Source organism: Phocoena phocoena, chromosome 21 (assembly GCF_963924675.1).
Source record: "Phocoena phocoena chromosome 21, mPhoPho1.1, whole genome shotgun sequence".
NCBI classification, from domain to species: Eukaryota; Metazoa; Chordata; class Mammalia; order Artiodactyla; family Phocoenidae; genus Phocoena; species Phocoena phocoena.
The window spans coordinates 16,259,892-16,275,597 of NC_089239.1; the positions used below are offsets into that span (position 1 = coordinate 16,259,892).

General features: G+C 35.6%; 1 protein-coding gene across 3 annotated transcripts in view; it reads right to left on the bottom strand.

The window, feature by feature from the left end:
* Positions 1 to 15,706, bottom strand: part of SGCZ (sarcoglycan zeta) — an 887,168-nt gene that overhangs the window by 19,731 nt on the left and 851,731 nt on the right. For 2 of the 3 annotated variants that reach the window (XM_065899871.1, XM_065899872.1), the window contains one exon: positions 11,610 to 11,732. The exons of the other annotated variant lie outside the window; for it this stretch is intronic. In XM_065899871.1, coding sequence (XP_065755943.1) covers positions 11,610 to 11,732 — 123 coding nt within the window. The remainder of the gene's footprint in view (positions 1 to 11,609; positions 11,733 to 15,706) is intronic. 3 annotated transcript variants of the gene reach the window in all.

Below are 15,706 nucleotides of genomic sequence, written 5' to 3' on the forward strand. Positions count from 1 at the left end.
TTTTTCAGTCTGTAACATCTATATTATGGTTCTAAGGGTGAGTGTACAAGGTTCTGCTCCAGTAAATTCCTTAGATTGCAGATTTCAGTTTATAAGCTAAAAGCTATCCACATTTGTTGACCTCTTATTGGATTTTATTAGTTGCTGGTGGTTTTTTTGTTTGTTTTGTTTTTTCCTAGAGAGGATATGTAAGCCATATACTGTTTATTTATTTAACTGTTTCCACAAATTTAGAGTAATTATTTCTTTAAGGAGTTTCCTCTTTTGGTATTTTTTAAAATATTTTATTTCTGTGAGTGGACAATTTTTAGAAACAGGTCTTTGAAAGTAAAGTAACAGTTTTAGATAAAACTCTGATTTTGTGACTGTGGAGGGGCTGGCATTTGAAACAACATTCTAAGGCACAAATTTCTAAGTCTCAAGGACAGACCCCTTTGGCATTTTAAAATAAGATATAATTTCCAAGTGGGATAGCTATCCATAGGCAAAGTTCACAAGTTAATTTCTACTATTTTATAATTTTGAAAACTTCCCAGACAAGATGCCAGAAATATAATTACAGAACAGTAGCAATATTTATTTTAAAACACAGAATGGCACATATAGTGTAATAACTTAGTACAGAATATATCAGTGAAAGTGAAAGTAGAATGTTATCAAAAGTTTAATTTTACAATGAGGATGAAAGACTGATAAAGGTGTTGATTCTAAGTATCAATATAGAAAACTATTGATGATTAAAAAAAAAGATACTTGAAGAAATAAATGTATAATCATACCACCTAAGGGGCTACATTGAAAACTGCATAAAATATCATAAATAATTAAATAACTATAGACTTCCAGATAATGAGAAAATTAATCTCATCCTCTCACTTTTTGTTCTAAAATGAGCCAAAAGGGCAACAATTAATAAGCAGCGCTGATAATCTTAAAAGGAAATCAGTGAGGAAAAATAAAAGCCATCTGAGCCAGAAACAAACTCTCACAGCATAAAAAATTTAAAAATATATAAATATATATTTCCCATGAATGGGAAAACTTTACAAACATCAGACTATTGGTAGGGTTGCCAGACTTAGCAATGAAAAATATTGGACACAATTAATTTTGAAGTTCAGTTAAACATATTTTAGTATAAGTATGCAATACTTGCAGAGGATATACTTATACTAAAAATCATTTGTTGTTTGTCTGAAATTCAAAATTAACTGGGCATCATATATTTTACCTGATAAATCTAGCCATTAGTCAACATTTATTTGGAACAAAAAGTAAAGATCTGCTTTATCCTCACTTCAGGAAAAAAAAAATGTATGATGAATTCTCACATCTTAAGTTATAGAAACCATGGAAACCAAAAAGGAAGACGGACAGAAAAAGGAGAAAAAGGAACATAACATAGACATTTATTAATATGTATATTTAAACTTATTGACTAAATAAATATTTATTGTTTATTGCTTTTGAAAAGGACTGTTCAAAAGGGCACAATGTCAGTTTTGCTTGATTGTATAGATGCTAAAGGATATTTCAGATAATTTAAAGTGATGACAATGTTATAAGATATAGAGAAACATAGACTGTTAACTCTTGTCATGGTCAGGAAAAATGATGCAGGCAAACCTCATGGTCAAAAAATACTGGATCTCATTCATAGGATGATTTCTAGCCTTTAAACAAAAGAATAAGAATGGCATATTTTTTGTTAGAAAGAAGAAAGAGTATATATGAACCATGGTCCTACTTTATACTTAAAAACAGTTTTAGCCATACGCTAGGATGCTACTCTTTACAAATGCCTAACATAAAATAATCTCACCCAATTAAAAACATCATTAAAAATAAATTTATGTATCCCTCCTAGTATGGCTATCTATACTCTAAATGCTATACTCTAAGCTACTCATTATCAACCCATTGGCCTCCATATATCCTTTGGGAAGGCATTTGCTTCAGAAGGCAGGACAAGAAAAGGAAACCAAAAATTCCTGGTATTCCCAGGTCCTCAACTTCATAGTAACTGAAAAAAAAATTCTGTGAAATATAGCATCTCTCCAGCCACCAGCTTCATGAATTCTACCGTGGTTAATTTCAGATACTATTTTATGGGGTTATTGGGTTTGTGTAGAAGAACCTGTGATCAGTAAAATATACACAAGCAAGGCAAAAATACCTCTATGCTTTGAAATATTAGTTTTATATAAATTATCTAATTTTTTCTCACCAACATTTTTAATATACATAGATAATAGATTGTTTACACTTGAAAAATGAGGATGCTCTACTCAGAGAAAGTAAATATCTTATCGATGAGGCTAGAATCTTGGAGTTCAGGTTTTCTTATGGATACACTATGAACTTTGAAATTAGCCATTTTGGGAAGCAATGCCAGCTGCTTCATTCATCTAAGTGACCTTGAGCAAGTTATTTAATCTCTCCAAATTTCAATTTCCATTGATACAAATACGTATAGTAATGCCAACCTTGCAGTTTGGGTTAGGTTTTAATTAAATAGGATATTTGGTTCACTGTAAGAATTCAGTATTTCTTAATTCCCTCTCTCTATCAATTTCCTTTATGAAAGTCAGCCACAGAAGATGTACACATTTTATCTGTAGAGTTAATGTCCCAGCATGGGTCTACTCATTAATATGTGAAATCTCGATTCCCAAAATGTCATAGCTTCAAGTAACATAGTCTCATGCTGAATTTTCAAATCTGAAATTTAGACACTGAAAAGATATTCTTGAATGTTAAATATTAAATGCATTTTATTAATCAAAACTCTCTTCACTAAATCAAGGAATTTTCTAATGTAGCCGCTTAGGTACCAGATAAGATCAATCAATGCTCAAATAAGCTCTGAGAATGAAGTTTCTTCTAAAAAAAATGTCCAGCATTATCTTACTTTTAATTGACTTCATCATAATATTTAAAAAATTGAGGAAACATGAAAACAAAAATGCATAGTAGAGCCTTTAAAAACTAAAGTGGATGGATGATGATTTTTTTCATGTTTTACACTTACTAGTTCTTTGGATATAATAGAAATGATATCATTTGAATAATTGTAGTAGGTAAAACAGTCATTAACTCTACCAGGGTTTTAGTTTCCATTCAAAAATCAAAGGAGAAGTTAAAGAAAGAGTAGTACAGGGCATCATTCCTTAGAATATTTCTCTTCTCAAAGTGAAATTTTAGTCATGAATTGGTAAGAATTCCAACCTAAAAGCTTAAGGTAGAGGAATCTGAGTAATGTCAACCATACCACCTCTCTTATCTAATCCACGGAATTGTTAGGAGACTTAAATAATCAAAAAATTAATTAACAGTAGGCAGCATTTTAAATTGCTATACTGGAATAGGGCTGAAGTCTAGGGTGAATTCATGTAGATTTCAGGGACAAAAATATTCCTGTTTATTCATTATCTTCAAATTTGATCCTGTGCTATTAAATGCATATAAATTACTTGGTTAATTAAATTGAAAGACACTTTGCAATATTTTCTTTTTAATTATTATTCTATTTGAGATCAGGAGCCTTTTTCACTCCTGTAGCTCCACTTCCTAGCACTTCATCTAGTATAATATAGACATTCATTAGTATGTCTCTCTGAAGTTGTTGAATAAATAAATGTTTTCTTTGGTTTGGAAGTAAGATGAAGAACACAGCAGCAGAAAGCTGCCTAGAAGGAGAGCAGTCCTCACTAGGGCCTCCATATGCTGCTCAAAAGGCTTCAGTGGAGGAGGCTAAGGTCTGGTAGAGTGCTCGCTGTTTTGGAAAACCAGAAAGAAAAATAAAAAAGAGAAAAGCCAGGTGGATTGGGAACAAAGGAATGAAGAAAGACTGGGGCACCCTGTCGGAAAAGAAGCTAAAGAGGAGTAGAAACAATGTTGAGTTAAATTCTATTGTTATTTGTCTTGATGTTTGCCAATGAGATCTCCTAGTGCTTTCAGTTTTTCAAGAAAATCTACCATGATCTTTGTATTTTTTGAGATTTTGTTTTGGAGAGGGACAAAGAAGGGAATGAATGTCACACCCAGCTCTATATGGGACAGAATAAATAATAGGAGGCACGAGGCAAAGGATGTTAAGAGAGCATGAGTATCTGTCTGCCTGCCCTCTTCCCCTGACAATTAATGGGAACTTAGGCAGCATTTTAAATCCCTGCACTAGAATAGGGATGAGGTTCAGGGTAAGTTCATCTAGATCTTAAGGGCCAGAAGGATTCTTATTTATTATCTTCAAATTTAAACTTATGCTACTGAATATTTCTAATTCTTTGGAAGTCTTCACACTTTGCTTTCTTTTTTCTTTATTTGCATCTCTTTCCCCTCAGATCTAAATTGGTAGAGTAAAAGATTGGACAGGGAACAGTTTCATTTTATTCCCAAATCTGCCTCTAATTCATTCTTTGATTTTGACAAGTATTTAAAGCCGCCCCATTGTTATTTGTAAAATTAAGCTCTAAATAACATGATCTCTAAGGTACCTTCAATTTCTGTCACAAGTTACATAATTTTTTCTGACATGTCGAAACCTGTATACCTCTTCTCATTTCTCCTTAAATACAAGTGGAAACAAGTTTGCCCCTGCAAATCGACAGAAAAATTATTTGGGGGAAGGGATGGAATAATCATATTGAAAAAAGTAAATTATTAACTATCATATCTTTTACTCCATTAAAATGAGTTCCTCTGAATCCTGAAAGCATCATTACCCTTTAAAAGGAGAAATGTCAACCCATTTCAACATACATCTCTTACTTGTGTTATTTTAAGAGTCTAAATGGTGCTCCTGCTTCCAGCTAACTGCACAAAATACCACCTATACATTGCTATATTAATCTTACCAAACCTCTTGATATCTCACCTGTACAAAAACCTGTAATTATTTTCTTGTATAATGCTTTTGCCCACCATTCAAGACTTCTGCTTGAATGCAAAATCCATTCATTCAGACTTATTTTCCTCTACTCATCTATAAATCTATTTACTAATTTTCCCACCTGTTAAGGTAAATACAATATGTTCATTCTCTGACTATATTTGGGGTTTACTACCTATAGCACTCATTGAGAAGCTATCATATCTATTCTGAAATTTTACATGCTAAATTACATATTACTCCCCCTCTAGGCTAAAAAAAATATATATATCAAAGATGTTCCTTATATTCCATTGTATTCTTGTGAGCAACATGGTATCTTACATATGTGAGGTAATTAATAAACATTGGTAAGGATCAATATTTCAAGAACTTTCTTCTTGAAAGCTTTTTCCCCTGTTTTTAACCCTCCTAGTTTGATTAATGGTACAATTATGCCCTAAAAACTCAAGTCAGAAGTGGGGAAATATACTGAGATGCCCTTTCTTGTTCAACTTCCCTATTAGTTTACTTCTTTTTACAACTTCAGTATCACTTATATATTCTCCCAGTTATTCCTCGACACTACAGCCAACTAATGTTCTGAAATTCAAAGCTGACTGTGTAATTCTCACTTAAAATGCTTCTGGAATCCAAGTCTGTGGAAGTCAAACCCAAATTCCTTAGTAGGACTTACCTGTTAGCAGTTTTCTGCATTTTATACTCCAGTGACAATAAAACTTTTGCAGATTTTGAAATGTTTATAAACTGTTAAGAGTACCACTTCTTCCCGACATACCTCTCTTGCCCCTTTAATGGTCATCTCTACTCATTTTCAGGATCTGATTCTAAATGATTTTCTCTGTGAAACATTTTCTGTGTCCTTCCTGCTTTTCCTCTTTCTGCTCAGCTTCCCCAGCTCCTTGTGAAAATTACTATACACAGCAGTTATACTGCTTTGCAATTTACGTTAAACTTCTACCCAGTAATTTAAGAGTTCCTTGAACTCAAGGACTTTGTCTTAATAAATTTTGTATGCTTAGTACTGATCTTGAATTCTGATATACAGTTAAGGATCAGTAAATGAAAGAAAGAATGGGAATGAAAAAATTAATAAAAGCGTGAATAAATTAAAAATTATTCTGCAGTATTTTATGATTGATATGTAGAACTTGCTAAGTTTCTGTTTCCCAGTATATTTCTTCATATAATACTTCAAAACAAATCAGGTTATTAATATCCTGAGGTGATGATCTGAATTTATTAAAACTGTTATTATGAGCCTATTCAATGTTCATTTTTCTAGTAAAACAGGGAAATGGTATTGTTAAATTGTCTCTCTAAAACAGAAACAAATCCCTACCATGTTGTTCATTTGAACGCAGAGAATAAGCTGCCAATATTTCTGAAAATAAATTATTTCAAAATCTGTTTTTACTTTTCAGTCAGCAGTTTTCATAATTTAAAAAATACCTCGAGGCATTTACTCTCAGATGTCAAATCATGTCCTCTTTTCAACTTTTTAAGGTTTTCAGAAGATAAAAAGAGATCATGGAAAAGATACTTAGATGATCAGATTGAAAATACATTAGAATAAAGCTATTTTCCTCAAGATGAAATATATTCAAAAATGAAATGTTTTATCACTAATAAAGAAAATTAAACTTAAATATATCAAGATTTGAAATTACGCAGAGACCCTTCTTGCTCATATTTTCTAACCTTCAAGTAGCTTGTATTTCTCTAGCATTTATCTCTGATTTTTTGGGGGAAAAAAGCTCTTCTTTTGTTAATTCCTTCTATTCCTTTTAATGAAGCAAAAAATAACTGAAATTTAAAAGTGTGTGGAGAAAACAAAAAAGAAAAAAAATGTTCAAATTGAATGATACTTGATGGAAACTACATCTAGGAAAAAGATATAGAAATAATCCCTCTTTCAAATTTCCACCTTTGGAAAAGCATATCAGAAGGTCAAGCAGAGATTTCATCATTCACTCTTAGGATATATATTTTCAGAAAATAATAAGTAATTCCAAGGTCTATAATTACTAAGGTTGTCATTTTGCCCTTTACCTTAATAACCACTAAAGGAATAAGAAGCAATACACACCTGAGACATTTAAAAAATCTTAAATGAATAAGCGTTACCAACAGCATACCGTTAGCAAACACAATCATAAGATTCTTTTGTTATGGATTTATCAAAAGGCAGCTACATTTGAATTGATTGATCACTCCATTGTGCATATTCTAACAGAAATTGAAACATAAAAATGTGAAATAACTTGATAACAAATGAACTACCTATACTTTTTATTTTGCAAAACATTTCATAAAAAATCAGTTCATGATGTGATGTGGAAAATTAATAAAACAAGATCTCTACGTGAATTACCTTTTTACTACATTTAAGTTATCTTTGGAAGCTTTTTTTTTTTTTTTTTTGCGGTACGCGGGCCTCTCACTGCTGTGGCCTCTCCCGTTGCGGAGCACAGGCTCCGGACGCGCAGGCTCAGTGGCCATGGCTCACGGGTCCAGCCGCTCTGCGGCATGTGGGATCCTCCCGGACCGGGGCATGAACCCGTGTCCCTTGCATCGGCAGGCAGACTCTCAACCACTGAGCCACCAGGGAAGAGAAGCCCTACCACATCTTTACCCATTCATCTGTCATTGGACACTTAGGTTGCTTCCATGTCCTGGCTATTGTAAATAGTGCTGCAATGAACATTGTGGTACATGACTCTTTTTGAATTATGGTTTTCTCAGGGTATATATGCCCAGTAGTGGGATTGCTGGGTCATATGGTAGTTCTATTTTTAGTTTTTTAAGGGACCTCCATACTGTTCTCCATAGTGGCTGTATCAATTTACATTCCCACCAACAGTGCAGGAGGGTTCCCTTTTCCCCACACCTTCTCCAGCATTTATTGTTTGTAGATTTTTTGACGATGGCCATTCTGACTGGTGTGAGGTGATACCTCATCGTAGTTTTGAACTGCATTTCTTTAATGATTAGTGATGTTGAGCATCCTTTCATGTGTTTGTTGGCAATCTGTATATATTCTTTGGAGAAATGTCTGTTTAGGTCTTCTGCCCATTTTTGGATTGGGTTGTTTGAAAGTTAATATTATATACTGCATTTTTTCCATATTTAATAAAATAATTTACCATATTGCTATGGACTGAATTTTGTCTCTTCAAAATAAATGTGTGGTGGCTATCTCTCCCAGTGTAATGGTATTTGCAGACAGAGCCTTTGGGAGAAAATCAGATTTAGATGAGGGAGATGGCAGGATGCTCATTATAGGATTAGTGACCTTATAAGAAGAGTCAGAGGCTCGCTCTGTGTATGTTTGTGTCTTTGTCTGTGGGTCTATCTGGGTTCTTCTGTGAGAAACAGAAGTGTGACTGGATACTGAGGGATATTTTAATCATATTAAAGTACTCCCCTAGGACTTCCCTGGTGGCACTGTGGTTGAGAATCCACCTGCCAATGCAGGGGACACGGGTTTGAGCCCTGGTCCGGGAAGATCCCACATGCCGCTGAGCAATTAAGCCCATGTGCCACAGCTACTGAAGCCTGCAAGCCACAGCTACTGAGCCTGCGTGCCACAGCTACTGAAGCCTGCGTGCCTAGAGCCCGTGCTCCAAAGCAAGAGAAGCCACCGCGATGAGAGGCCTGTGTGTCACAATGAAGAGTAGCCCCCGCTCACCACAAGTAGAGAAAGCCCATACGCGGCAACAAAGACCCAAGGCAGCCAAAAATAAAGAAATAAATAGATAAATAAATTTATTTAAAAAATAAAAATAAAATAAAGTATTCCCTAACTTAGCATTATTTATGAAAGATGTGGCCCTTGCATACCCGCATCAGGTTAAAAGCCAGGGTTACTTGTTATAGACACTCTCATTATTCCCTCCTGTGTGATGCTTCCATCCTTTACAAAAATCTGCCTGGATTCTATAATTATGAACTCAAAATTGTATTAGTTTATTATTTAGGATCTTCTGGAGTCATATGATACATAAACATATTGTAAAACTGATTAATTTTTTGAGATAATTGGAAAATATAGATTAAACAAGAGTATTATGAAAAATAAAACTCAAAGCTGTGTGTATATGTTTGAGACAGAGAAAGAAATGGAAAAACAGAGCTAGAGTGAGATATATGTATTTATCCATCTATACATCATACAAAATACCATGCATACATCACACACATACAAAGGGGAGAAAGAGAGAAAGAATGAATAATAGGTCAGCAGAGATGACTGCCCTAAGACAGTTAACTGAAAAGCAAAAAATCCTTAGATTTTTTAGGGAACACTTTTTCCTCTGACTTAATAGTCCAATTAACAATTCAAAGATGGCAACCAGGCTACCAAGAAAAAGAGGAAATAAATGTAAGTATCCATCTACCTCCAAGAAAAATTATAAAAACTAGTTATTGGGTCTAATTTTGTGAAGACAGTACTTCACTGCAATAGTTATGAGAAAAATCAAGGTAATATAAAGATCAGAGAAAGTTAGAATTCCATGAGATCATAAAAGCCGTCAAGAGCTCCAGAACTACCCTTCACTTATGAATACAAAGTACCCAATGCAAATATCTGAAATGGATGAAATAATTTTTGGTTATGTGTGTAATATCCTAAAAGCTATGAGGATTATTTTGGTATCAAAGCTGATAACTGCAGGCACTACCAAGGTTTAAAGATTGTTAAATATTAAAATCACATCTGCCCAATCCCTCTGAGTGCGTTTTTACTCTGGTTCCTGACTTTCTCACCAACTAGCAACTCAGATATTAGCATCAAGGGCCCTAAAGTCAATGTCCTTTCTGATTTGTTTGTGCTCTTTGCCAAGGAAAATCCTCATGATTTTTTTAAAATAAATTTATTTTATCTATTTATTTATTTTTGGTTGTGTTGCGTCTTTGTTTCTGCACGCAGACTTTCTCTAGTTGCAGCGAGCAGGGGCTACTCTTTGTTGTGGTGTGCGGGCTTCTCATTGTGGTGGCTTCTCTTGTTGTGGAGCATGGGCTCTGGGTGCACGGGCTTCCGTAGTTGTGGCACGCAGGCTCAGTAGTTGTGGCTCAGGGGCTCTAGGGTGCAGGCTCAGTAGTTGTGGTACACGGGCTTAGCTGCTCCACAGCATGTGGGATCTTCCCGGGCCAGGGCTTGAACCCGTGTCCCCTGCACTGGCAGGTGGATTCTTAACCACTGCACGACCAGGGAAGCTCTCCTCCTGATTTTTTAATTAAAAAAATTCTTTTGGCTCCCTGACTGCCAACTCAAGACTTAGGAAGGCCAATGTTTATCCCATGTACATGTCTACTCCTGATCTTTTTAAGGAGTCTTAAGAAAGAAAGAGAAATGAGGCTGATGGGCAGTCCTGGGAACCAGCCCAAACACTAACCCAATGGTGCAGGCTCCAGCTACTCATCAGAAAACTCACGAAAGAAAAAAAGGAGGCCCTCGGGGACAATAAGGATGGTGGTGGTAGATTGTGGGCCAGACCAGAGATCCCCAGTGAAGATCCCCATTCTACAATCTTTGTTGAATTTCATTGCTATTTAATAGTGTATCTTTCTTGAAACCCACGCAGACCCTGGTGTCTGGGATATTGGCAATATCAATATTAGCTTTATTAATAAAAACAAAAAGCTAACCTTTACAATGTCTTCATTATGTGCCCAAAACTTTCTAAAAACACACACGCACACACAGGCATGTGCGCACTCTCATTTCAATCATTTAGATGAAGGAAAATAGATGAAGGAAAAAATCATTTAGATGAAGGAAAATAGATTTACTCAAATTATTGAATGGTGGAGGCAGAATTTAACCCAAACAGCCCAAGAGCTGAGGTCATTTACCATGCAAACTGCTCTCACATGGCCCACAGGCTCTGTTCTACCTAGATATGATAGATATCCCATGAACTGTCCCCAAACTCAAATTTGGGAAATGCTAAGCCAAACATATTTAATTTTTTTCATATAGGCCTCTTTGTCTTTTAAAAACATTTTATCAAAATAATATGTGTTGTGGTTGTAAATCAAATTATTCAAAAGAGATTGTACTCAAAATGCTTAAAATAGTATTAATAAAATTCTTCTCCATTCCCAAGCATGCTTTTAACTTCCTGTTATTTTGTTCTTGTTGCTGCTTTTTCATTTCAGTTGGTGGTTGACACTAATGGCCCTAATATTAGAATAATGACTTTAATAATGTCTCAGTAATAGGTGATTAGCACTATTTCTTGATTTATATACTTTTGAAGATAATTATGAGCCCTAAAGAACAGGAGTTTAATTTACTTATAACGTTCCCCTTACTTCATTCTAAAGTTGCTATTTTAGTTCTTCTTTTGCATATCTTTTACTGTTAAGCAACACCTCTAAGTTGGATTTATCGATCACCTTGAGTAATCTTAAACATTGTTTGCACCCCACCTTTTCTTCCACCATCCACACTCAGTTTCCTCCACCTAACCCTGCCTGAGACGTGCAGCTTTGCTTTTATATCATTAAGACTAATATTTATAGTGTCTTCTGCAACCATGACCAGAGCTTTCTGTTTATGACTAATGGAAAATCAAATGATGTGATATCATGATATTATGCAAGACTCAATTTCAGGCGTGGGGACCATAGATATAAAAAAGTAGTTTCTGGCTCAGTTGCGTATTCTTTCAAGAAGTAAACAATGTTCCAAGACCTCCATCTACAGTACCTGTAACTTTCAGCTTTTCAGCCCCAATGGTAATCCCATCTTCATCTGCAGAAAACAGCACCCTGCCATCTTCACTGGCCCTCACTTCAAATCTTTTACACTGAGCTTCCACAGCATCAGCTCCTATGGTCAGAGGAAAGGTTTAAAAATGAATCTGGTATCCAGGAAACCATTAACATGTATTTTTTTTTAAAAAAAAGAAGAGAAATACATATATTATTTAATCTCTACAGTATGTTTTATACCTAAATTAATATTTTAAAATTACCATCCTTTTCAGGAGGCTATCTAATTTGGTAAGGTATTGCTGGGCTAGGTTGGTTGGGTACACATCTGACCTCTAAATCCTGACATAGTCCTGACAAGGTCTGTGTGGGTTTAGCCAGTTAGAAAATCTTTGCATATACACAAAGGAGACAATGTCTGCTTTGTTCTTGGTGGCAGCCTGAAGACTTGGCATTTTACCTGGCATGTGCTGGATGCTTTATAAGGACTTGTGGACTGAAGGATTCTCGTGTTCTCTCTCTGCAAGTAGACAATAGTGCCCATACTTGCTACATCACAAGGTACTTATAAAGCATTATTCAGTTGTGAACCTTTAGTTACTCTACACTTCATAGATTTAATACTGCAATTTGTTCACTCTTTATTACTACTGAATGTGAATCCACTTTAGATTCAATATTGCAAATGTATATCTATATATACATACATAACATATATATTTAGTGTTCTCCAATGTATCTTCTAATCAATAATTTTCTTTATTAAAATATTTTAAAGAAATACAATTACATCATGCAATTGAAATCTATTTTCAATTTATTGGACAATTTTGCACATTGATTCATCCACAATCCACAAAGCCAGCTCCCATATGTGGAAAACATAATTAATTTGAGAGTGAGCAGGGCTTCAGCAAGAAGATCAAACTGGTCAGGGGCTGAGGAACTGCTATTTCCACAACAGTGATTTCTTTCTTTTGGCATAATGCATTTGGCATATGGATCTGTATCTTCCCCTCCTCTTAAGATCTGGAACATCCCTCTGCTGCTATCTACATCAGAAACTCCTGGCAAGTACAATGTGGTCCACTCAGGGACCTGGGCATAGCACCCTTTGTGCATATTTCTTTTCATTTCTCTCTACATATGCTATGGACTGAATATTTGTGTATGCCCTAAATTCATATGTTGAAATCCTAATTCATAATGTGATGGTGTTACGATATGGGGTCTTTGGAAGGTAATTAGGTCATGAGAATGGAGCCCTCCTGAATGGGATTGGTGCCCTTATAAAAAGACACAAATAAGTTTGCTTTCTCTCTCTATGCAGTCTATGGAGTGAGGACACAGGGAGAAGCTGGCTCTCTGTAAGCCAGGAAGCAGCCTCTCACCAGACACTGGATTTGCTGACACCTTGATCTTGGACTTCCAGCCTCCACAACTGTGAGAAATAAAAATCTGTTGTTTCAGCCACCCAGTCTATGGTATTTTGTTACAGCAGTCCAAATGGAGTAAGACAATGTACTACCATTTTCTGTTAGCTATATGACCCCCAGGAATTCAAAACAGGAGATTATATTTGTATTCCAAAATACCCTCTAAATTTAAAACTGTGTCTAGTTTCTAGTAGGCTTTTAGTAGGAGAATGTTGTAGAGGTGAATGAGTGCAAGACTTAACTTTCTTCCCATTTCCTTAGTCCTCAACCCCACCTCAGCCCTACTCTCAACCCTAGTCCATGGGTTTTAGTACTTACACTTTAGTAACTTACACCTCCCCATCATCATAGCTCCTGAGGAGTACTTAATAAGAGGAAGACATTATTCCAAACTGGTAATATGTGGGATAATTTCTCTGAAAACCAGAAATTTTTCTTATATTCTGAAACTACATATATGTTTTCAGGTCCACAAAGAAAATGTGAAAACCTCCAATGAGAACAATGCTAAATACTTAAAAATGGTGTTAACCATGCAAGCTATCAAGTTCAAAACAGCATAAATTGTATTTTAAAGTCTGTTTTTTTAAGCAAATAACTTTCCTTATGGGATTTAATGGTAATATTGGAGAAACCATGGAAGACCTATCATTCCTGGTCACAGTCATTGCATTTGATCTTGCAAACATTATTTCAGCAGCCTGTGTTCAGTTGATTTTGTTTTCTTCTCATCATGGCCTAACTTTCCTGTATTGAGCTTTTAATCTTTGAACCATAATAACTCAAATGGATGATGTTCAAAAAGCCATGTTTGAGGCCACATGTGTTGATAAAAGTGATTTCTGAGTTTTGAGGCTTCTGTGTTTCAATCTATCTTCAGGGCACTGAGGCATACCTTAAATATGAACTGCCAAAAAGATATTACAGATACTATACACGTAAAACTTAACATGTACACTACCTTGCTTCCTTCAAATATATTTAATTATTGGGTGAATTGATCCACAAAATATATCACTGACTTTAATGACACTGAAGTATATAGATCTCTGTGCTTATAGATACATACATACCTACACACTATATACACACACACAGCAGCAAGACTTTTCTTGGCATAATACTTAATGTTGTTATATGGGAGACAATTTATTAACATAAAAATGCTATATTATAAGTCACAGAAACTATTAGAAATATAAGTTAAGTGTCTGGATGTGGCAAAGTAAGTTGAAATCTTAATTCATTGCATTTAAATAAGCAAAAGAAAATAAGCAGATTAGAAAACATTTATGCACCTGGAATAGAAGAGATGCATCTAGGCCATAAATAGATGGATAAAGACTCATCCAATTGAAAAATAGATATATATAAATTAACACAGCAGACTACACTCTATTCAACATATTAGTATAAGTACAGAAGGCAAAATTGCAAGCAATTAGCAATGCATTGATAATAAGTAAATATTTTAAGTCAGAAAATAATTTTGAATGTATTGTGCTTCTGTATGTTACTTTTCTGCAAATGGAAAGCACTTAATATATGTAATTGGACATATATTGCATTGTTGTGAATATTTATGTTTAAAATAAATATATTAGGCTATATATATGGAACTGAATTTATTATATCCTAACGTGCTTTGTGTTGTCTTATTCTGTGTTTCAGGTTTCAAGTTAGCATCTCATATTCTCTAGGCTAGATCACCTTAGGAGCCAGTTGTTCAGAGGGACAGTGATGTCCAGTTTAACCTTATCTCAATCAAAGATGCCTCCAGAGTTGCAGGAAAGCAATATGTCTGAATGTCTCTGGGTAAAGAGCTCTGATTCCTTAGCAAATAGATCATGGGAGACAAGTTATCCTGGAAGCTCTATATTTTATTAGTCATCTTAAACACCAAATTGCTAACTAAAGTATCAAGACTAAGTGTTTCTTTCAGAATATCTCTGAGAAGTTCATGTCAGCAACTTCAAAAATCAAAGAACGATTAGGTATAGAGCAAGAAAAGAGGGAGATTGATCCAGATGGCAGAGTAAGAGGATGTGGAGTTCACCTCCCCCCACTAACATATCAAAAATACATCTACATGTGGAAAATTTCTCACTGAAAACTAACTGGAAACTGGCAGAAGGACTCCTTTACAACCAAGGCTGTGAGAAAGATCCACACATAATTGCGCAGGAAGGGAAGAAAAGGATCAGTTTGGGACCTGTGCTCCCCGGGAGGAGACTCAGAGGAAAGGGAGAATACAAAGGTGAGCACACTGGGGAATGAGAGGTGAGAGCCACAGACTGGGTACCTGGGTCCTGGGGTCCTATGTGGGGAAGACCAGCTGCCTTGGCTGGTTGGAGGACCTCTGGGACAGGCAGGAGGGCTGTGGGAAGGCTGGACTCTGATAGTGAGGAGTGTGCTCACTGGCTCGCCCTCGAGGCAGGACTGAGAGGGCAGAGAGAGGACTGCTCTGGAGCTGCTGGGTTTCCCATGACCACCTCTGCGTGTGCCCCAGACCGAGCCAGGCAAACACTCTGGCGATGCTGAGCGTATTTTCATGTGCCTGTTGGCCACCTGTATACTGTTGGTGGGAATGTAAACTGGCGCAGCCACTGTGGAAAACAGTATGGAGGTTTCTCAAAAAACGAAAACTAGGACTGCC